At 41.9% G+C, this 22309-nt stretch overlaps 1 protein-coding gene across 6 annotated transcripts in view; it reads right to left on the reverse strand.

Moving 5' to 3' along the window:
• NFRKB (nuclear factor related to kappaB binding protein) overlaps positions 1 to 20635 on the reverse strand; it is a 53535-nt gene extending 32900 nt beyond the window's left edge. For 5 of the 6 annotated variants that reach the window (XR_006193436.1, XR_006193435.1, XR_006193434.1 and 2 more), the window contains exons 1-13: positions 20552 to 20635; positions 19414 to 19494; positions 18109 to 18264; positions 15382 to 15583; positions 6389 to 6516; positions 5495 to 5669; positions 4809 to 4946; positions 4106 to 4179; positions 3241 to 3325; positions 2655 to 2835; positions 2254 to 2362; positions 1908 to 2034; positions 1592 to 1657 (exon numbers count right to left, since the gene is read on the reverse strand). Coding sequence is in view for 3 of the 6 variants with exons in the window: in XM_042904095.1 (XP_042760029.1) it covers positions 1592 to 1657; positions 1908 to 2034; positions 2254 to 2362; positions 2655 to 2835; positions 3241 to 3325; positions 4106 to 4179; positions 4809 to 4946; positions 5495 to 5669; positions 6389 to 6516; positions 15382 to 15583; positions 18109 to 18243 (1420 nt within the window). In the remaining 3 variants the exon portion in view is untranslated. The remainder of the gene's footprint in view (positions 1 to 1591; positions 1658 to 1907; positions 2035 to 2253; positions 2363 to 2654; positions 2836 to 3240; positions 3326 to 4105; positions 4180 to 4808; positions 4947 to 5494; positions 5670 to 6388; positions 6517 to 15381; positions 15584 to 18108; positions 18265 to 19413; positions 19495 to 20551) is intronic. The other variant, XM_042904096.1, reaches the window with a different exon arrangement.
• Between the last annotated feature and the right edge of the window lie 1674 nt (positions 20636 to 22309).

Genomic DNA, 22309 nt, shown 5'->3' on the forward strand with positions numbered 1-22309 from the left:
TTCACACTTCCTCCCTATGCCTTGGCTTCAATTCCTGCAGACATGCCAACAACTCTCTGCCTTAACTCTCCCATCTGGATTCTAAATCCACACACCCCACTGCTTACTCAACATCAATACTTAAAATACCTCAAAGGCAGCTCACACTCAGCATGTCCAAAACTAAACTCAAGATCTTCACCCTCACCTGAGGCAAGACGTCGTCCACAGCTGCCTACCTCAGTGAATGACATCTTCACCACTAGGCACAAATCTAGCAGGAAATGATGCCTGACGGCACTCTCCATTCACTCCCCACAGCCAGTCATAACCAAGTCCTGTGGCTTTTACCACCTAGAACTTTCTCAAATTGGTCCATTCTCCCTCTTCAGGTCCAGACTATCATGCTCTCTATGTGGGCTCGTGCAATCTTTTCGAATTGAATCTTCCCTAGCGCCACAAAACCATACTGCTTCCTCCATATGGAATGTTCTTCCCCTCAGCCTGCCTAGCTCCTTCTTAGTCATCATTACTGTCTCTGCTGAAATGTTCTTTCCTCAGGAAGGTCCTCCCAACTCTGCAGAATATACCAACACCTCAACATAAACTTCCATCCTTTCTGGTACTTTCCCCTTCCAGAATGTATATATTTATTATTTCATCTGAATGAACATTCATTATATGCTCCAGCACCTAACATAATACCTGACACCTAAAAGCTAAATACACATTGTAAGAAATAAATGGATCTACTGAGTTCACAACCTTCTCTCCATCTCTTTCTTCACAGACCACTCAAGAGGGTAAAGAGAAAGGTCTGTGAATTTCAGCAGAAAATCAACACAGAATTTTCCTCTTACCAGGGTCATAACTGTCACCAAGTTACTTCAGGTGCATGATACTACAACTTAGTAAGGGGGACTTTGTAGATTTAAAACAAAAATAAGAATCCCAATCCTTGGAAATAGTTTATTCAGGGCTAACCAACATCTTTTTTTGTTTTTCAATGTTTATTTTTGACAGAGACAGACAGAATACGAGCAGGGGAGAGGCAGACAGAGAGGGAGACACAAAAACTGAAACAGGCTCCAGGCTCTGAGCTGTCAGCACAGAGCCTGACACGGATCTTGAACCCACGAACCGTGAGGTCATGACCTGAGCCGAAGTCAGACACTTAACCGACTGTGCCACCCAGGCGCCCCAACAGTTGTCCAACATCTTACTGCACATTATCCTCAACAGCAAAGCCCATTGTTAGGAAAGAAAAACAGTATACTATTACACATTAATCTAAAACCATAGGTACAATTAATTCAAATGTGGATGCTACTGTAAATACCCCTGCAGATTTAAATTCACAAGTATCAGGATGCATTGTAATAGAAGGGCTGTCCCACCCCACCTGGGGTAAGCCAAAATCCAATACAGCAGTAAAACTTAGTGTGAGATACTAAAGAGGTCATGAAGGATTTTTTTACTGAGCAAAACAGGCTTAATATTGCTGTTTTCAAGATTCTACTAGACTGTATTGACTGGAAGACAAAAGAGGCTGAGCAGAGGAAGTGAGAGAATGAAAACCTACTGCTATGGATAAGCAGTATGAATTACTTACCAAGCAATTTCCACTGCTGGGTTTTCTCTTTGAATTCAACAAACGGAGAGAAACTGGAAGGTACAGCTGCAAGAAATGAATCACATGAACAAAAACACAGGTCAGACAGAGCACTAAACTCAGAATAATTACCATCCCTGACCTCTGAGATAACTTTTGAATGTATGATAGTGTATCAGGACAGCAGAGACCCCCCCAAGGTACAGCATTATGCAAAGCCATAATGGATTGAACCAGGAAGCCTACAGTTTACCAGGAGAATCAAATAAACAAAGAGGGAAAAAAATACTTGACTCTAAAGAAAGAAGTACCTTACCACGACTTTCTCCAGCAAGATACTGCAGGGCTGGTAACACCAACTCTGCCCAGTTGGGGGCCACAGAGAACCAGCTATTGAGGGAGCTGGCTGGAGAGGACTGCCAATCCAAAACCCGTTCCTCCAGCTAAGGGAAAGTAAAGGCAGAACTCAGTTACAGTTCTACTCTACACCAGCAATTCCAGAGATGTGCCAGAACAAGCCAGAGTATGTTTGCAAGTCACAAAGCAAGTTAACTGCAGAGCTTTGGGAGGAACCCAGAATTATTCTTCTCTAGCTTGAGACCGTTAAAGTTTTCCACAATTCAAAAACTCTGACGTACACCTGATTTTTCCAAAACTCTTACCATAGGAAGGCTAGCCTGCCCCTCCAGCAACAAGATCTCTAATAGCAAAGAGAAGAAACTGGAAGATATTTCATTGATTCCAAGGCAAGGCTTGAGATCTTCAAGAGGCCTAACAAAGGAAAAAATATGTAAGAACAACCAAAAAGATGAAGACAACATCCCCAGATGGCTTAGGCCCTCTAAACCTAACAGTCATAGAAAAGTTCAGTAAGGGACCACACTATACAAATTCCCTAGCAGGTCCCCTGGGACTCAGGTCTTTTGTGGGGTGTGTGTGTGTGTGTGTGTGTGTGTGTGTGTTTACACAGATTCAACATATACCAGCTCATTCCACATGAGCACTAGGTACACTCCCCGGGTTAACCTTTCACCCTTGAGCAGGTTATGTGTTGTTCACTTACTCCTCCTTGATAGCAGGTATAGCCAGCGGAGAAGGGGCCTGTGAGAGAGGTGGGATCCCGTCAGCACTGCTTAAGGGTTCAGCCAAATCCTCTGCCTCTGATTTGATCAGTTTTATTTTCTTCTTCTTCTTCTCCTCTTTTTCCTTAACCTTTTTTTTAAGGACAGCCAAGTCATATAGGGCTGGGAAGAAAAGGCAACAAAAATCAGAGAACTGCATTTTGTACATCAGGGAGGGAGGGGTGTTATCTGCATGTTATTTTCCCAACACCCACCAGTAGAAGAAAGAAAAGTCTTAGTACTAAGACATTTAGTTGTTTTTGTTTTGTTTTTTAACCAAACCTAGTGAGAAATTTTACAGGTTATAAAGGTTTACAGGTTAATTTTAGCACCTATTAAAGAGACAAAGATCTACTGTACTGATTTTATATTCATTTCCACCTATAAATCCACAAGATGCAATGATAAAAACAAAGGTTATCAGCAAGAAGGAAAGCTGTAGTTTCATTTATTTTTGCCACATGTAAGTAGTCTACATAACGTAACACCACAGTCAGATAATGACTACCTATAGAGGATATCAATTACCTGCTAGAGAGCCCTTCCTGCCAGCATTTACTCGAGTCATGATGTCATTGAGAGTCAGGTCCCCTGTCAAAAGGTCCGGATGATCCTGGATGTGATATTCAGAGATTTGTTATAGAGGCCCAAATAAGGAGCTAAAACTGCCAATGATTTTGCCAATTTACCTAACAGATACAATCAGATGTTGGGCGCACTTGAGGAAATCATGCTGAATCAAAAAATGTATGGAGATTAAAACTACTGCCCTGCGTAAGGGGCACAGGAGAACTCAGTTCCAACCTTTCTACTACATAGCATCTAGTTTATAAAGCTCTTTTGCATTCCTTATGTTATGTGCTCTTCAAACAGTCGTGTTAAGTATCACTGTACTTTACAGTCTGAGAATGGGGTTCAGAGAAGTTAAGGGATTTGCTGACTTCCAGGGTGTGACATTTCCCATCTCACCTCAGATGGTCTGCCTTTTCTTCCTCCCCTCAAGCCAGATGGACTGGCTTGATTGCCCTGGCATTACCCTGATTCGGTCAAAGTGAAGGAACAGAAAGAGTAAAAAGTGAGAAGAGCACAGGATTTGACCCCTGACTTCCTAGCCAAAGGGGCAACGACAAGCTCCTTAACCTCTCTGAACACAGGTAAAACGGACATAACGATCCATGTACCAGTCTTGCTGTAAAGATGAAATCAGACGCTATGTTAGGCATCTGTCTTCCTCCTATCTTTGCTGTTAACTAGCCTCTACTGTTGCTCCTGTCCCCCAACAGTGACAGAAAAGGAAGCATAAATAATGATATTGTCACTACCTTCATCTTTCAATAGCCAATCCAAAAACATTAGACTGAAAACCTCTAACAACCACCCCACCCAATCTTACTGGTTGATGTTTCCGCTTCTCATGGTGCTTCTTTAACATTATCTTCAGGTCACTGTCCCCCAGTTCTATTTTATCTGAGAGAAAACGAACCAAACCACATGGACTAGGTCATTCACTAACATGATGCTCAAATTCAAATCTTTCTGGCCACTTGTGATACTCAAATATAACATGTTTCTCTGTGTTTCCCTCCTGAGTCCTGTGTACTACAAGCCCAAACAATCTTGAAACAGTCACAGGATCAACTCTTCAGCTTTTCACTACCTCAATCAAAAACAACGACCTCAGTTACTTAGCTGCTCCAAAACACACCAAAAATTAACATTCTTCTTTGATTCCTACCCCAATTAAAAATTCCTCTCTCATTTCACAGACATTCTAAGAAACTGCTATAGCTCTGGTTACCCCTCTTGTTCTATTACTGAACTGCTCCTAAGTACTATTTTAAGAATCTACTTTCTTTAGCCGAAAATACCAGCTGATCAGAAACTAAGGAGAAGTTTCCAAACAAAGGAAGAAAGGAAGGCCTACCTAACTTGTAAAAAAGTGGAACTGTACAAAAACTTCTCTCAATCTCCTACTTCTAAAGAGCACTGCTTCAATTCCCTGGCAGGTAAGAATCTAGTGCCCACCTCTATCTAAGGGAGTTCTCAGATCTACATCCTGATCTCCCAAAACATCCACGGCATCACTCAGTTCTCACCTGCAGTTTTCATATCCGTGGTTGAAAGCGTGGGCACCACCCTCAGGGGCACCGCAGGGCTAGGAGAACGCGCTGGAGAGCTCGGAAGCCATGAGCTGAGATCTTCAAAAGAAAATTTTTCTTGTAAATCCAACGTGGCTGTGGACTCCAATAGGGGAGATTGGGTAAGTGGCCATTTGGGTTCAACAAGGCTAAGCCAACAACATGGAGGCCAGGGTTCCACCATTCCTTTCTGACCCTTCTCCAGACGAACTGGAGCACACTTAGGTCATTTAAACGGCTCTTCCAGGAAGAGAGACTTCAACAGAGTGATGGGGTCGCATTGCAGCAGGCCAACAGTCACTACTACTCTCCTGTAAGGGGAAAAGCAGTTCTCTCAAGTGGCACAATAGGACCAGACAGGCCTACTGTGGAGAGCCCTGCTGTGCAGGGATTCATCTCATCTAAGCTCAAATGCCACTTAAGTATCAATGCTAAAAAAGGTATGCACTCACACCCCATCTACCAGGAACATCTCGGTGCCCAAAGACTAAGCGGTTCTGAGCCCCATTTTCCACCCCACCAAAGACAGACAACTGAGATGGCTTCCTTGCTGGGGAGATAAATGGCTACCACTGGCTCCAACTGAACAAGTTGCTGGTGTAGATCCACCACCCCAGGTACTCCAAATGCCCCCAGACACTCACCCTCTTCATCAGAGGACAGGTCTGTGTCACCACACTCCTCCTTCACTTCCCTCAAGACCTTCAAGTAGCGCTGCTGGGTCCGCCACTCCCGCTCCTCAGGAGTGCGGGATGGTGAAGGGCGCTTCTGGCGGAAGGGAAGGGCCGGGCCACTCCGTCGGGCCATCTCCAGCAGGTCCTAGGAAGCAATCAGATGGGGATACATGTCATCATCCAAAGCTTGTTCTGGTGCATTCCCTGGAGACTACATCTTCTTCAAGAGAAGACATTGTTTAACAAGCTCAAGTCCCTCCCTTCAGATCACAGAGATGCACATAAGAGAGTATGTCCAAATAAAAAGGGCCTCTACTGATTACTATGTTGCAAAGTATCTTAAATCTGAGGGGTGAACTGCTCCTTCAAGAATGAACACTTTTATACCAGTCACCCAACTATTTCCATATCGAATCTTAAGGACCACTTAGAACCGTAACAACTTTGCCTCAAAGATTACCAGACTTACCAGATCCCAAGGCCATGAGGCCTGATGCACTATTAATCCATCAGGATATCTGGAGGCCTGTGTGCTCTCATATAGCAACTGCAGAGCAACCTGCTTCTTTTTAATAATCCAAGATGGATCTCAAAGTCATTTGTTTACCTTGGTAAATACTGAAGCTCTGATATTTCATCAATTTTAAGAGGTACTTTCCCATATTTTCACATCTCTGAAATCACGCTACATCTTAAAATTAGTTAGAAAGAATGATATAGCCTAACTGTTTCATGGCTTAACTGGCAGCATTTTCCTCTTAGTGCTTGCTACCTTTTGTATTTGATACCTGAACCAACCGTTGAAGTAATGAGATCTGTGCGTTCACTGTCCACATCTGGTATCTAGTTCCCAGCATTACTTACATTCCGGGAAGCCAGGATCTGCTTCAGCAGCCTATGGAAATACTGCTGCTGGGAGGTGAGGTATCGCTTGTACTGGGACTTGAAGCACAGCTGCCGGTACTTAACCACCTCGGGGTTAAAGTGTCCATCTTAAAAGAACAGAAGTACAACTACATATATCTAGATATATACCTAGATATCTATACCTATACACACACACACACACACACACATATATATATATATATATATATATATATACACACACACATATACATGTATACATAGATGTACTGACAGGTCAACAAATATTTAATGCATGCTTAAAGTGTGGTAAACTCTGTACCAAACTAGAATATAGTACAGGGGGAAAGAAAACAATCTATGTCAATGTGGGGTCTACAGTCCAATAAGAGACAGAAAATAAACAGGGGTGCCTGGGTGGCTCAGTCAGTTGAGTGTCTGACTCTGATTTCCGCTCAGGTCAGGATCCCAGGGTTGTAGGATCAAGCCCCGCATCCAGCTCCATGCTGAGCATGGAGCCTGCTTAAGATTCTTTCTCTCTCCCTCTGCCCCCTCCACCACTTGCATGCTCTCTAAAATAAAAAAAAAAAAAAAAAAAGAAGAAGAATAAAAAAGAAAAAAAGAAATAGTCAACTCTTGTAAGTACTATCGGAAATTAACGTGAAAAAATTGTAGAGAGTAAGGAGTTGTTTCAGGAAAGGGATCTCTAAAGAATGAGACATAAAATGAAGTCTGATTAAAGCAACTGTGGCAAAATGTTAACTGACTGGTAAAAGTTATACAAACGTTTTAAAAAGTTTCATTAAGAGGAAAATAAATTGGAATTTACAAATGAGAAGTAAAAATGGTGAATAGGCGAAAGGAACAGCCTGCGCTAAGGGAGGACCTGAAGCAAGAACTTGGCATGTCCCCAAACCTAAGGAAATGTCTGCATGACTAACACAGAGTGGGCTGTAGCTGGGGGGGGGGGCGTGCGATGCCTGAGGAAGCTGGGTGGAGATCCAACCACACTGAAACTTGCAGGTCACAGGTGGAGCTGGATTTTATCCTAAGTGGAACACAAATAATTTGAAGAGGTTAAAGCAGAATGACATGGAGGGAGGAAGAAGGAAAACTACTGCAAGGGTCCAGGTGAGATGATGGCGGCTTCCCTCCACACTTAGAATAAAAGCCAAGGTCCAAAGATGGCCTGGCAGGCCTTCACGATCTATCCTAGGCTACTTCTGGCCTCATCTTCACCAGTCTCCCATTTCCTCCCTCTACCCCAGCCCCAATGGCCTCCATGCTGTTTCTTGAACAGGCCACCTATCTTTCTCAAGGCCTTTGTACTTGAAGTTCCCTCTACCTGCAATGCTTCCTACTAACACCTAATATTTTCACGGCTTGCTCCTCCTACCCTCGCTAAGCCTGTTCTGCTGTCATCTCATCAGAGAAGGCCTGGCCAGCCACCAGTTCTAACACAGCTCCTTCCCATCACTCTAGTCCCATTACCCTCCTCTTTCTTTGAAGTACTTAATGCCAGTAAGTATTTGCTTGTTCACCATCTATTTTTCCTTCTCAGAATGTAAGGCCATTACACCTCCACAGCATTGAACAATGTCTGGCACGTACGGAAGTAGAGAGACTTGAGATATATATCTGAGAGAGGGATTAGACCTGCTGATAGTTCTGATGCTGGGGCAGGACCAGGGCAATGGGAAGGTCAACTGAACATGGTACCCTGTCATTGAACCTGAGCATCTGAAATCACTGCCTGAAATAAACAGGTCAAGGAGAGGTCCGCTGTGGACGTATTAGACTTGAGCAGATGGGCCATGATGAGAACTGAGAGGGCAAGATTCAGAAGCTAAATCTTAGAAAAGATAAAATGAGGGATCAAATTACACAGTGTTTTTCTCTTTTTCCCCCCAACCACCCTAATACTATCAAAAGTAAGTAATAATAACAAATGCTTAGAGCAGACCTGACAACCACCACTATGTAAGGACCTTGCATATATTAACTCACTCGATCCTCATAATAACCCCATAAAAAAGGCACTACTAAATCCTCATTTTACAGATGAAGAAACTGAGGCACAGAGAAGTTAAATAATTTGCCCAAGTTCACACAGCCAATAAAAGGGGAATCAGGTTTCAACCCAGGTAGCCTAGCTCCAGAGCCCAGGCTCTTACCCACCTTGCTATGCTGCCTGCTGTAGGGAAATAGGAAGTGTGACCTTCAAGAAACAAGCCCAGAGTTCAATGCTATTGATGCTATTTGATATATAAAAATTAGACTAATATCTTTTTTGCCTCTGTGTTTCTTTAAAATTCTATTCCTTCAGTTTTTAGTTTCCCCCACTTTTTGAAAGCTTGGGTGGCTCAGTTGGTTAAGCATCTGAATCTGTTTTGGCTCAAGTCATGATCAAGTCTGTGATATCAAGCCCCATGTTGGGCTCCGCACTGACAGCACAGAGCCAATTTGGAATTCTCTCTCTCCCTCTCTCAATGCCCCTCCCCTGCTCGTGCACTCGCTCTAAGAACAAATAAACTTAGGGGCGCCTGGGTGGCGCAGTCGGTTAAGCGTCCGACTTCAGCCAGGTCACGATCTCACCGTCCGTGAGTTCGAGCCCCGCGTCAGGCTCTGGGCTGATGGCTCAGAGCCTGGAGCCTGTTTCCGATTCTGTGTCTCCCTCTCTCTCTGTCCCTCCCCCGTTCATGCTCTGTCTCTCTCTGTCCCAAAAATAAAAATAAACGTTGAAAAAAAAAAAAAAAAGAACAAATAAACTTAAAAAAAATACTATACGTCTGTTAAAAATATTTTGTATGAAGTAAATACAACTGAAATTATTAATAATTATGGTAAATTAAAATCTTATTAAAATTAACTTAACTACCTTTATAATTCTTAATATGTCTACTGGAAATTTTTAATTTGAACACACGGCCCATGTAATATTTCCATTGACCAGCGCTGGTCTAGATAACAGGGAGAAAAGGAGTAGTACCAGATGAAGTTGGATAAGTGGGCCGAGGCCAGGTCACAAAGAGCCTTGAAGGCACTGAATTTTACTTCAAGTGAAGGCAACTGCTAAATATTCTGCAAAGCGAGTTTTAAGAAGCTCACTCTGGGAGCTGTGTGGAGACAGCTGCTAAAGCAGCCCAGACAACAGTCATCAGTGAAGAGATGGTGAGTGGAAGAAGGCAAGTAAGGAGATAAGAAAGGAGCCTCAACAGCAGGAACAGACAAGAACAATGAGTGGATGAGCGGTTAGCAAAGAAAGTGGGGTAGGGGATAGGGTGTCAAAGACACAGGAAGAGATCCAGGCCAGGGAAGAGCCACTGATACAAAGTGGGGGAAAGTCTCAAGATGGAGGAAGTGGTCAAGACAACAGATGCTGTGCTCTACCGGGGTGCCTGGCTGGCTCAGTTAAGTGGCTGACTTTAGGTTATGATCTCATGTTCATGAATTCAAGCCCCACATCCAGCTCTGCACTGACAGTGTGGAGTCTGCTTGGGATTCTCTTTCTCTCTGCCCCTCTCTCACTCACACACACATGCACGTGCGCTCTCTCTCAAAAAAAAATTTAATTTAAAAAAATAAGAGAGACATGGAGCAGGAAAAAATGCTCACTGGAACAACTGGTGAGATATGAGCATGGACTATATAACAGTATGTCAACGTTATGTTTTATATTAATATACAAAATCTAAATACAGAAAAATTGTGTTACAGTATTTCTGAATCTGATCATTTGTGGTTATGTAAGACAATGTTCTTATTCCTCAGAGATTAATGCTGAAAAATTCAGAGGTGCAATGTCTGCAATACTTTCAAATGGTTCAGCAAAACAATGATGGTAATCATATATGCAGTAATGATGAGAGTAAATGTGGTAAAATGTTAACATTAATAGCTGGTGAACCTGGTGAAGAACAGAGCTGACCCTTGAACATGGATTTTATTTATTTATTTTTTTAGTGTTTGTTTATTTCTGAGACAGAGAGAGAGTGTGAGTGGAGATGGGGCAGAGAGAGGGAGACACAGAAACTGAAACAGGCTCCAGGCTCTGAGCCCTCAGCACAGAGTCCGACATGGGGCTTGAACTCACGAACCATGAGATCATGACCTGAGCTGAAGTCGGACGCTCAACTGACTGAGCCACCCAGGCACCCCTGAACATGGGTTTAAACTGTGCGGGTCAACTTATACGTGGATTTTTTACAGTACATGCTATAACTGTATTTTCCTTATGGTTTTCTTAATAGTGTTTTCTTTTCTCTAGCTGACTTTACTGTAAAAACAATTTATGTAACACACACAATATACAAAGTGTTAACAGATTATTGTAAGTAAGGCTTCTGGTCAACAATATAGGCTTTTAGTTAAGTTCTCGGAGAATCGAGCTATACACGGATTTGTGAGTGAGTGGGTGGGAAGCAGGCACCCCTCTGTCTGTGTTGTTTAAGGGTCAACTGTATATGAGTGTCTGTTATAAAATCTTGGGACTTTGTCTATTATGAAGTCTTCTGTAGCTCTGAAATTTAAAAGTAAAAAAACATTGAAGGGAAAGAAAAAAAGCAGTCACTGGTGGCATTAGTAAGAGCACCCTCTGTGAGGTCATAAGGTAAGAGCCATGAGGAAACGGGAAGAATGACTGAAAGAGACAGCTATCTATGGATACCTTTCAACAAGTTTAGAGATTAAAAGGCAAATGACAGAAGACAACAGAGGGGACAGATGGTTAAGGACTTTTTTTAGTCTGAGACCCCTGGTCGCATCCATAGGCTGAAGAAGAGCATGTGGAGTGAATAGCGAAATAATGTGAATCCACAGGACAGAAGGGATGGTTAACTGAGGAAAAAAGGTCCCAGAGGATGTAAAAGATGAAAGGATCACGAGCACAGGTTAATCTTAAACAGAAGAAAAAACTCCTCCTTCCTCTGAGACAAGTAAAGTGGGTCAGAATGGAAATGAACACAGGGAGCTGGGGTGGAGGTTGGAAGTGGGAAGTGAGGAGTTTATGACACAAGATCCTTTATGAAACAGGAGGATATTTAAAACAGAATCAGGAAAGATAGCCCAAGGTAAAAGAATATGGGAACACAATGACAGCTCAGAAAGAACTAACAACCATGGAACTGCAAACATCTGCAGCAACACTAGACCTGAAATATGACAGTGGTCAGGGTGAAACACACAGGAACTCCTGTCTTGACATTCCTTGTCTGTATCCTCACCAGACAGTCCTATTGTTTTGTGTTTGTGTAGTGCAAACACTACACAAGTCCCTGACAGAACCCCTCTAAAACCAGGCAAGCTCTCCTGGAGGAGATGGTTTACTCCCACCTAAGGCCGCTGGCTGCAGGAAACCTTTGCCAACTACAGAGGAGAATTCGTCTTTAAACCAATAACCCACCAAATGAGGGAATGCTAGTTTTAAAATAGCTGAGGTAATGAAAGATCTGCAATGATAAGCCTGTTCCCTCCAGGCTTTTGTAGCTATCACGTTGCCCAGTTTAACAAAACTCAAGAAGATGCACTGTACTTTCAGGACTGCCTGCCAAAGCAAAGTCACCCCAAAGAGGGGAGAAGAGGCTTCCCTCTGCTTCTCTCCATTGGAGAGGAAATAGTGGCTTAACAGTGGCCCCAAAACATTCTGCAATCCCCAGTGTAATAACAGATTCAAGCAAGGATCATCAATGGATGTTAAACCACTGAGTAAACCAAAGGCTTTGGGGTAAGAATAATATCACATGGTCCCAAAGTATTAATCCTACATTTTCCTTCTTAATTAGGAAGGAAAAAATATACCGTTACAATCAGTATGTCTGGCAGATACCAATTAACCAAGAGATCAAACGCATCATTACCAACACTGAAAAGCTGACATCATGTGCCTCCTGAAGTGATTGGGGCGGGGGGGGCGTAAAATTTCCCATTTAATATTCGTGGCAAAACGTTTAACCCAAATCTAATCATGAGAAAACAAGACAATTCCCCAGAAAGCAGGACATTTTACAATTCAAGTGCCCTGGACTCTTCAAAACTATCAGTGTGTTTTGTATGGAACCACCCAAATAGCCAAAGCAATCTTGAGAAAGAAAAAAAAAAAGCACGAAATATCACGTTCCTTTGTTTCAAACTACACAGTGAAACTACAGTAATCCAAACACTATGGGACTGGCACAAAGGACACACAGATCAATGGAACAGAACAGAGTCCAGAAATAAACCTTCAAATTATATAGTCAATTGATTTACAACAAAGAAAACAAAAATATACAATGGCAAAAAGACAGTCTCTTCAACAAATGGTGATGGGAAAACTGGACAGCTACATGCAAAAGAATGAAACTGGACCACTTTCTTACATCATATACAAAAATAAACTCAAAGGAGATTAAAAATTTAAATGTAAACATCAACACTCCTAGAAAAAAAACACAGGCAGTAAACTCTTGGGACATCAGTCTGAGCAATATTTTTTTGGTTCTCTCTCAAGCAAGAGGAACAAAAGCAAAACATAAACAAATGAGACTACATCAAACTAAAAAGCAAAGGAAAGCAAAGGAAACCATCAACAAAACAAAAAGGCAACCTGCTGAATGGAGAATATATCCGCAAATGATTTATCCAATAAGGGGTTAATATCTGCATCATATAAAGAACTCCTACAACTCAACACCAAAAAAAACAATCCAGTTAAAAATGGGCAGAGAACCTGAATAAATATTTATACAAAGAAGACATTCAGATGGCCAACAGATAAGTGGAAAAGATGTTCAACATCACTAATCACCAGGAAAATGCAAATCACAACCACAAGATACCTACACCTGTCAGAATGGCTATTATTGGGGCACCTGGGTGGCGCAGTCGGTTAAGCATCTGACTCTGGATCTCTGATCAGATCAAGGTCATGATCTCACAGTTCCTGAGATCAAGCCATGTTGGACTCTGCACTGACATCACAGAGCCTGCTTGGGATTCTCTCACTCTGCCCATTCCGGCTCGTCCTCACTCGCTCTCTCTCTCAAAATAAACATTTAGGTGGCTCAGTCAGTTGAGCATCCGACTTTGGCTCAGGTCATGGTCTCATGGTGAGTTCAAGTCCTGCATCGGGCTCTGTGCTGACAGCTCAGAGCCTGGAGCTTGCTTTGGATTCTGTCTCCCTTTCTCTCTGCTCCTCCCCTGCTCACTCTCTCTCTCTCCTTCAAAAATAAATAAACATTAAAAAAATTTTTTTAAACATTTAAAATTTTAAAAAGAATGGCTATTATCAAAAAGAAATAACAAGTGTAGATGAGGATGTGGAGAAAATGAAACCTTTGTGCACTAATGGTGGGAACGAAAGATGGTGCCGCCAATGTGGAAAATAGTATGGAGTTCCTCAAAATGAAGAAAAGAACTACCATCCAGCAATTCCACTTTTGGGTATTTATATGAAGGGACTGAAAACACTAACTCGAAAGTGTATATGTATCCCTATGTGCACCGAGTCAAGCCATGGAAGCAACTTAAGTGTCCATCAGCAGATGAATAGATAAAGATAAATATATGGATAAACATTTTACATATACAAAATGGAAATTATTACTCAGCTTAAAAAACAAATGAAATCTTGCCATTTGAGACCACGTGGATGGACCCAGAGGATATTATGCTTCCTAAAATAAGTCAGAGGAAGGCAAATACCATATGATTTTACTTTTATGTAAAATCTGAAAAACAAATGAGCAACTAAAAAAACAGACTCCTAGATATGGACAATGCGGTGACTGCCTTGTAGGGGGGCAAGGGTTAGGCTGTCCAAACAGGGAAGGGGATTAAAAGTTACAAACTTCCAGTTATAAAATAAGACAAAAGGATACAATGTATATATAACACAAGAAATACAGCTAATAATATGTAATAACTTATATGGTGACAGATGGTACCTACATGTATTATGGGGATTACTTCAGAATATACATACAGAATCACAATGTTGTACACCTGAAACTAACATTATATGTCAACTAAACTTAAATTGAAAAAAAACAAGTCATGCTTTTGAAAGACAAAGAAAAAAAGCCAGAGGGTCCCAGATTCAGGGAGCCAAGAGACATGAAATCCAACACAATACATGAACCTTGACGAGATCCTGAATTGAAAGACCCACTATAAGGCACCTGGGTGGCTCAGTCACTAAGGATCTGACTTCGGCTCAGGTCATTATCTCACAGTTCATGAATTCAAGTCCCACATCTGGTGAGCACGAGCCCTGCTTCAGGTAAAACACAAGCTCCACTTCAGGTGAGCCCCACTTTCTTTTTCTCTGTCTCTCCCTCCCTCCTTCCCTCCCTCTCTCCTTCCCTCCCTCCCTCTGGGGATTCTTTCTCTCTCTGCCCCTCTCATATGTGCCCTCTCTCTTAAAATATAAATAAATAAATAAGTGACCACTATAAAGAAGATTTAGGGAACAATTGAGAACACCTGAATGTGAGACAGTCTGTGATCTTATTTGCTCAGTGCAAAATTTCTTGGGTGCGGTAATGGGGCTGTGATTACATAGAATGTCCTTGTTAAAGGATACATACATGCTGAAGTGCCTAGCAGGAAAGTATCATGTTTTCTACAGGAGAAAAAGGTGTATGTATGTGTGACGCACAAATACATATATCCACATATGTACATGTGGTCAAGTAAATGGTAAACTATTTCTAAGTTTTCTTAAAGCCTAGTCATAAAGGGTGCTGTAAGACACTAGTAATGTTTTATTTCTTGATCTGGGTTGTGGTTACACAGTTCTTACTACAATCAATCACTTATGATTTATGTTTCCTATGTAAGTTAAAAATTTTTACTGAAAAGAATGGCCTAGACAAAGTATTGCACACAACGAGTCTCTGAGCCAGTATGTGTTCACAAAAATAAGTTCAATAAGTGAAGAAGGAGTATTCGTGTAAGTGAATGTGTTCCTACTTCTCCCACTCCTCTCAACAATAGAATGACAAGCAGCATACCTCGGAAAAGCTTCTGGGCAATGTGCAGAGGGTTCCCAAAGCGGAAGTTCTCCCCGCTGAACAGGGCTAGGACGAGCTGATTCTGCTGCTCGAGACTGTCTTCAGGAAAGTGAGGCAGAAACTGCTGGAGGTGTTCACGCTGAGACTCACTCAATACTTCCTGCCATGTTGAGAGGCTGACTACATCAAAGAATATTTCGGGCTAGGAGAATTCAGAAAACCAGGAGAAAAACAAGCTTTTAACTTTTCCTATGAGCGGTAAAATATACAGAACAGAAAATTTACCATTTTATCCATTTTTAAGTGTACACCTCAGTAATATTAAGTACATTCACAGTGCTGTGTAACCATCACTGCATCCAAGTTCTTAAGTTTGTTTGAACCAAAATGTCAATTATCTTCATTTAATGCTCAAATCTTAGAGAATAATAAAGACTACATATAAACCACTATCTTATACCCAACAGTAAATCATAATCCAGAGGAGGGGTGCCTGGGTGGCTCAGTCGGTTAAGTATCTGACTCTTAATTTCAGCTCAAATCACGATCACACAGTTGATGAGATCAAGCCCCAGGTCAGGCTTTGCGCTGAGTGTGGAGCCTGCTTAGGATTTTCTCTCTCCCCCTCTCTGTCTCCCCTTCTCTCTGTCTGTCTCCCCCCGACTCAAAATAAACAAACATTTTTTTAATGTTAAAAATAATCCAAAGGAAAAACAATCTCAGTAAAGAGAATTTCATTTCTGCCAACAAGGGGTATGATGGACAACTGAATTCAGCTTAAAATGAGGGGCAGCAAACAGTTAACATGGGAGAGAACTTGAGGAGTTGAGGTCACCTCACAAGAGAGACCAGCAGCAGGATGGTATACACATTGCCTGTAGGGGAAAACAAGCAATTACAATGTTGCTTAAGACGTGCTAATGTGCATATAAGCACAGAGGAGAAGCACACCTCCCAGACTCAAGATGTCAGGGAACATATACCAGAGGAAGTGACATTTAAGATAGTTAATTAGGGGATAAGGAAAGGGGAAAAAAAAGATGATGAGGCAGGAGAGTTAAAAGTCCACAGAGCAGGGGTGTCTGGCTGGCTCAGTCAGTAGAGCACGCGACTCTTGATTTCAGGGTCAGGAGTTCAAGCCCCACATCAGGCACAGAAATTACTTAAAAATACATAAATAAAAATTTTTTAAATCCACAGAGCAAAACCATAAAAACGTAAGAGTTAATATGAAAGAAAGGACAGCAGTTACCTGCGGGGAGAATGAAGAGGGATGAGACGGGCGCTTGAATGATACTGCTTGAATGGGCCCATTCTACTTCTTAACCCAAGTAGTAGCTAGTTGGGTGTTTTATTACTGCTTCAATTGTATACATACTGTAGAAACATGGATTTTATATGCTCTTCTTATGATACATCTCACTTTCTTTCTTAAGTAGGTTCCATGCCCAACGTGGGGCTTAAACTCACGACCCTGAGATCAAGAGCCACACTCTCCACCAACTGAGCCAGCCAGGTGCCCCACATTTTACTTTTTTTATAATTAAAAGAGTTGAGGCAATGTATGGCTAGGACAAGAACACAAATGAGGGGGGGCAGCAGACAGAAGAAAAGAGGAGCAAGGGACCTATAAACGTGTTAAATACTTGTGACATTATCCTAAGGACAACAGAGAGCCACCAACGTAAGCAGGAGACAACCCAGAAATCCAACCACCTGGTAGACATTTCTGCATTCATGTACCAATGCACCTCAGTATCCAAGATCTTCCCCTGTAAATCTATTTTTGCACACCACTTTAAGCCTAGTATCTCAGTGTCGGGCATAGAGTAGGTACTTCATAAAGTGTTTGCTGACTAAATGAATAACATGAAGAAATTTATTTGAAAAAGTAGGTACAGAAAGCATGGATGAGAAGGATATATATGTCAACTTCAGTAATTGTTACTTCAGGTGGCAAAGAGAATAAATGGTGGCTTTAATTCTATCTACAATGTTTGACGTATTACGAAAGAAAAATCTGAACCAATTATAACTAAGTGAAATTATCTCCTAAAATTGTATAATGCACAAATAAATGTTTGCTAAATGACACTCTACACCTGTCTCTATAAGTAAAACATGGCAAAATAAACAAGATAGTTAAATACATGTTTTGGCATACGTAGTGCCTTGCGTGTTAATAAGCACTTAACAAGTAGCAGCCACCTTAATAATGATGGTGTTTACACAGCCTACCCGTGAAAGAGGCCAGAAGCACACAAATCTCCATGCACTATTAACTGACTACAGGGTTACTTTATTAACAGAGATAGTATGTTTGGGTTTTGTTTCATGATCCACAACGTGGGTAACCAATTTAATGTAAACATAACCATAATTTTGTCCTTAAAATATACAATTTCTTGTTAATTGGTCAAAATTGGTTAAAAATAGGGCTTCTATAATACTATCATATTGACATATTATTAAACATGCAGGATGTAGCTTATAGTTTCTTCTTTAATCAGAATGTTAAAAATTTTACGTTAAAAAGAGAGAGAGGGGGAGGGAGCCAAGATGGCAGAACAGCATGGAAAAAAGAGAGAGAGATCACTCTGAATGCAATATATAAAATGAAACCAAAGAGAGCACGAAAGACTGAAAACTTGTAGGGTGTGGAAAAGGTTTAGCATAGCAGTTATACACAAGGCGACAGAAAAAGGTGGTGGCGGTGCTACTACTTACATCCTCCAGAAGGTCCTCAGGCAGACTAACCCTGGTGCCCCCCAGGAGGCAGTCCTCCATAATACGTGTGCCATGGCCATCTCCACATGGACCCAGTTCCAGGGGATCCGTCAGCATATGGTCCAAGGAATCCATTGTTTATGTTCCACAGATAATCTAGACAAATATATGCAGTCATACCTCTAGGTATACCGAAAGGCAGGAATCCAAGGGATCTGGCTGATATTAACACTCCTTCAGAAAATATTCTGGCCCAGAAAATAGTCAATCTCAAGTCTAGTTTTATGCCTTATCCTCATACCCTAAGTGCAACTACACACCTCTGCACTCTTGTACCACTGCATTCTTATCTCAATCTTCAAACCTTTTCTAGTAGGTCTCTTACTGCTCAGAATGCTTCCAAATCTACACAATTTCTTACACCTTCATTTTATATTTGAGCAAAATGAGACTTAGAGATTAAAGGATAAACAGATCAGAGTTCATAATTTAGACTTCTCAGGCCAATAATCTCTCCGCTATAAAATAATCTAACAGTTATTGTTTCGTTTTTTTAGTAATTCTTTGTTGTACTTTCACAAAGAAAAATCTCTGACAACCCATATAGACTAGTAAAGCTCAGACGCTAACAGTAAGTCATTTAATGAGGACCTATTAAGTCCAAGGCCTTTCATGTTTCTCATTTAATTCCTACAACTGTGTGAGACAGGGTTATCATATCTATTCTAGAAATATTAAAATTGAGGATCAAAGCAGCCAAATAACTTGCCCAACCCCAGGGGTAGTACTGAAACTCAGGTTTGCCTGACTACAAACAGATATTCACTATACCTCCTGTATAAACTCTCAATTGAAATTGTGAAAAGGGAGCATGGTAATATGACTTTAGTCCACATAAGCTCCGGGGTTTCCAAGCACTTGATCATGACAGCCAATAAATTTAGTAGTCAATCTGACAACTAAATGTCCATCTGATATTTATAACCATGTAAATGTAATGTTGTTTCTCCTTCCTATAATAACTGAACGCCACTAGTCACCTTTAGAAATGTACATATTAACACATTTTCAGAGAGCATCTCCTTAGGCTAATGGCTAGAAATCAGCTGTAAAACTGCCATAGGATTGAACAAAACTAACAGGACCACAGGGAGTTTGAAAGGAATCACTCTACAAACATTTGCTAAACCCATTCTCTCTCCTATACCTACCTAACAAGCGCAGTAAAATGGAATCTAAAAACAGACTTAACAGTCAAAATGCCAAACTTCTAGCTTAATCTCGGTGACGTTAGGCAAATCTTACCTTGCCGAGTGTCAATTTCCTTATCTGGAAGACAAAGGGGGGTTGTACCAGGTCCTGTGTACTATTTCCAATCTTGGAATCCTACAATAAATAATCTCCAGATGGATAACAGTTTATATGACTTAATGCAGTCATGTAAACACAGTATTGTAATGAATTGATTCCAAAATCCTTAAATGATAAAAACAGAACTGTAATACTACTAAAGTAAGCATCTTCCCACAAATTATTTCAAGTTATCTTTTAGAGATTTCAGATTATGTAAAGATACAGCAGGAAGATAAGTGTTGAACAAAGCAGATGGTCTCCAAGCAATTGTACTCCATCACCTTTCAGTACATGGAGAATTACAACATCCTGAACATTCTTGGTGCCCAAATAACCCAAGCAGGTGAGAAAGCACATGACACATGAGTTTAACAAAACTTTAAAACAGAAAAAAAAATTTCTGCAGCAGCAACCGATGTTCAGAGTAGGGTCCTCTTTACAGAATTGACATAGAACAGGGTAATAACTGCAAAGCCAATGTTCTACCGGACTCTTAGGAGGATCGCCCGTTTTACAACTTTGTTCACAGTTTCTTCAACTACCATGGAGGTGTAGCTAAATTTAATCTATCTGAGCGGCAACCTTTGTCCTGCTACTATTCTGAACAGGATCCCAAAATACAAAAAGCAGGTAGCTGCCAGAGGATTTGAACCCCGGAAGCCAAGGATTTCTAAATCCTGTGGCGTCCTAGCCCCCTTAACTAGACCAGGAAGGCGTCTACCAAGGGCCTTTTCTCTGCACCTGGGCTAGCCTGGCCTCCTGGACCCTCCCGAACGCAGAAGCTAAACCCGTGGCTGTTTCCGGAGCAAAAGCTCTCTCCAAATCCGCCGCCCCAGCAAGTCCCTCCCTAGCCAACCCCGCCCTGCCCAAGGCCCGGGTCCCGCCCCTCTAAGCTGCACCTCAGCGCCCACGGCCCCTCCCCCACACCGTGCCTAACCCTAACCCCCACCCACCCGGCCGCCCGGCTCCCGACACGCTCGTTCCGCGGTCCCTGGCCCACAGGAGCAGAGAGCCTCAGAGGCCCAGCCGCTCCCTCCCCCGGCTCCCCGGCTCCACTTTAACCCTTTCACCGCCCCGGGCCCGCCCTCACCTGAGCCGGAGGCGCGGGTCTCCCTACCCGCAGCGCTTCTCGGCCCGCGGGCTCCCGGACGCGCTCGCTCCCGCAAGGCGTCTCGGTGCGCGCACGCTCCGGACTCGGGCGGCGGAAGGGGCGGGGTTTTGCGGGGCGGGGCCTGTAGAGTGCCGGGGGCGGGGCCGCGCGGGGCGGGGTCTGGGGCAACGCAAGCCAGCGCTGCTCTATATTGGGTTGCAGTCACCTGGCTTGGAAGCTGCCAGTGTCCGTCTGTAGTCTACCTGGCCGTGAACTGAGGCCCATGAATGAGTGAATGCAATTTTATTAGCCAACTTTTGCAGAGAGCCCTTGCTCCAGACACTGTGCTAAGCACTTTCTATCCCCTATCTTTGTACTACAGCTGTGTGCTCTTACGCACTATTCTCATTTTACAGCTGGGAAAATCAGTTTCTTGAGTTTCAGTGAGGAGAACGCAGACTCGGAGCCTGTGCCCCTGCGTGTCCTCATATCTTCCTCCTGTCCCTGGACCGCTGACTTTCGGAAAGAAAGTACACACGTCGAAGAAATACATTTAAATTTAAACTAGATGACGTTCTTGTTAAGAATGTAGGTCCCTTTCGTATTCACCAGGTCTTATTTAGAACAGCTTCAGACTACTTAATCCACAGCTACTCCCACCAATGTTGTAGAAACCATACTCAGCTCTACTGGATGCAAATGTCAGGAAAGCTGGCAGGCCAAACTAATGTTCCTCCCTTGATGGAAAACAGCGGTTTCCAAACAAAGCCCAGTGTTTGCTCCCCTGCTACCCTTAGTCCCTGCCACTTAGACCATGGGAAAGTTCTTGAATTAGGAACCACCAAGTAAAAGGGCAGGGGAACACCATTCCATAGTTGTCATCCCTAAGTTCCCTTATGTTGGGTCTCTGACCAGACCCTGACCTGAGTAAACCAGAGTCAAAACACCGTAATAATATTAAAAAAAAAAAAAAAAAAAAAAAAAAATTAACCATCTCAGTAGCTTCACACATACAAACAAGGAAGATGTTTATTAAAAAAAAATATTTATTAATTTTTACACCTGCTGAGTAGCACAAGACTATTAACACTATAACTCACTGAATGTACAATAAATGTTCACATTTAAATAACAGGATAGGGTCAACATTTTCAACCTGTGGGTCATCTTTAGCATCTCATGAAGTGCTTTTTAGCCCTAGATATCTTGAGAGTTTTTTGAAAGGATAATTCCAAATCAGAAAACAATTCAAGATCAAAACAATAGGTTTTTCCAGAATAATAGGAATTTTACATGATGAAATGTCTATTTATGTGGGCACAAATCAAACAATAAAAATGTAAAATCTATACGTAACCTACTCTGAAATTTTCACACTGCACTGATTGAAGTTTAGAGTGCCAATGCGTCTGAAGAGAGGCCACAATATAAACATTGGCTACACACATTTTTCCCCCATATATTGGTCTTCAGATGGCTTTAATCTACCATCTCTTCAAATCCAAGTCCTTTTGAAAATCTCTCAACTTGGAATGAACGTGCAGAATACCTGATCTTAAAGAAGTGTTGTTTGGCTTTACCGCCACCTGCATCTCTGGTTGATACAAAATAGTTTCAGATCCTTTACTTACTCCACATAAGGACAAAAAAAAGTAAAAAAAAAATAAAAATTAAAATTAAAAAAAAAAACTTAGATGGGAAAGAAACAAAGAGGTCCTTCCAAAGTATTTTCTTCTGTGTATTTTACAACTTGAAATA

The sequence above is a fragment of the Panthera leo genome, chromosome D1, assembly GCF_018350215.1.
Source record: "Panthera leo isolate Ple1 chromosome D1, P.leo_Ple1_pat1.1, whole genome shotgun sequence".
NCBI lineage: Eukaryota > Metazoa > Chordata > Mammalia > Carnivora > Felidae > Panthera > Panthera leo.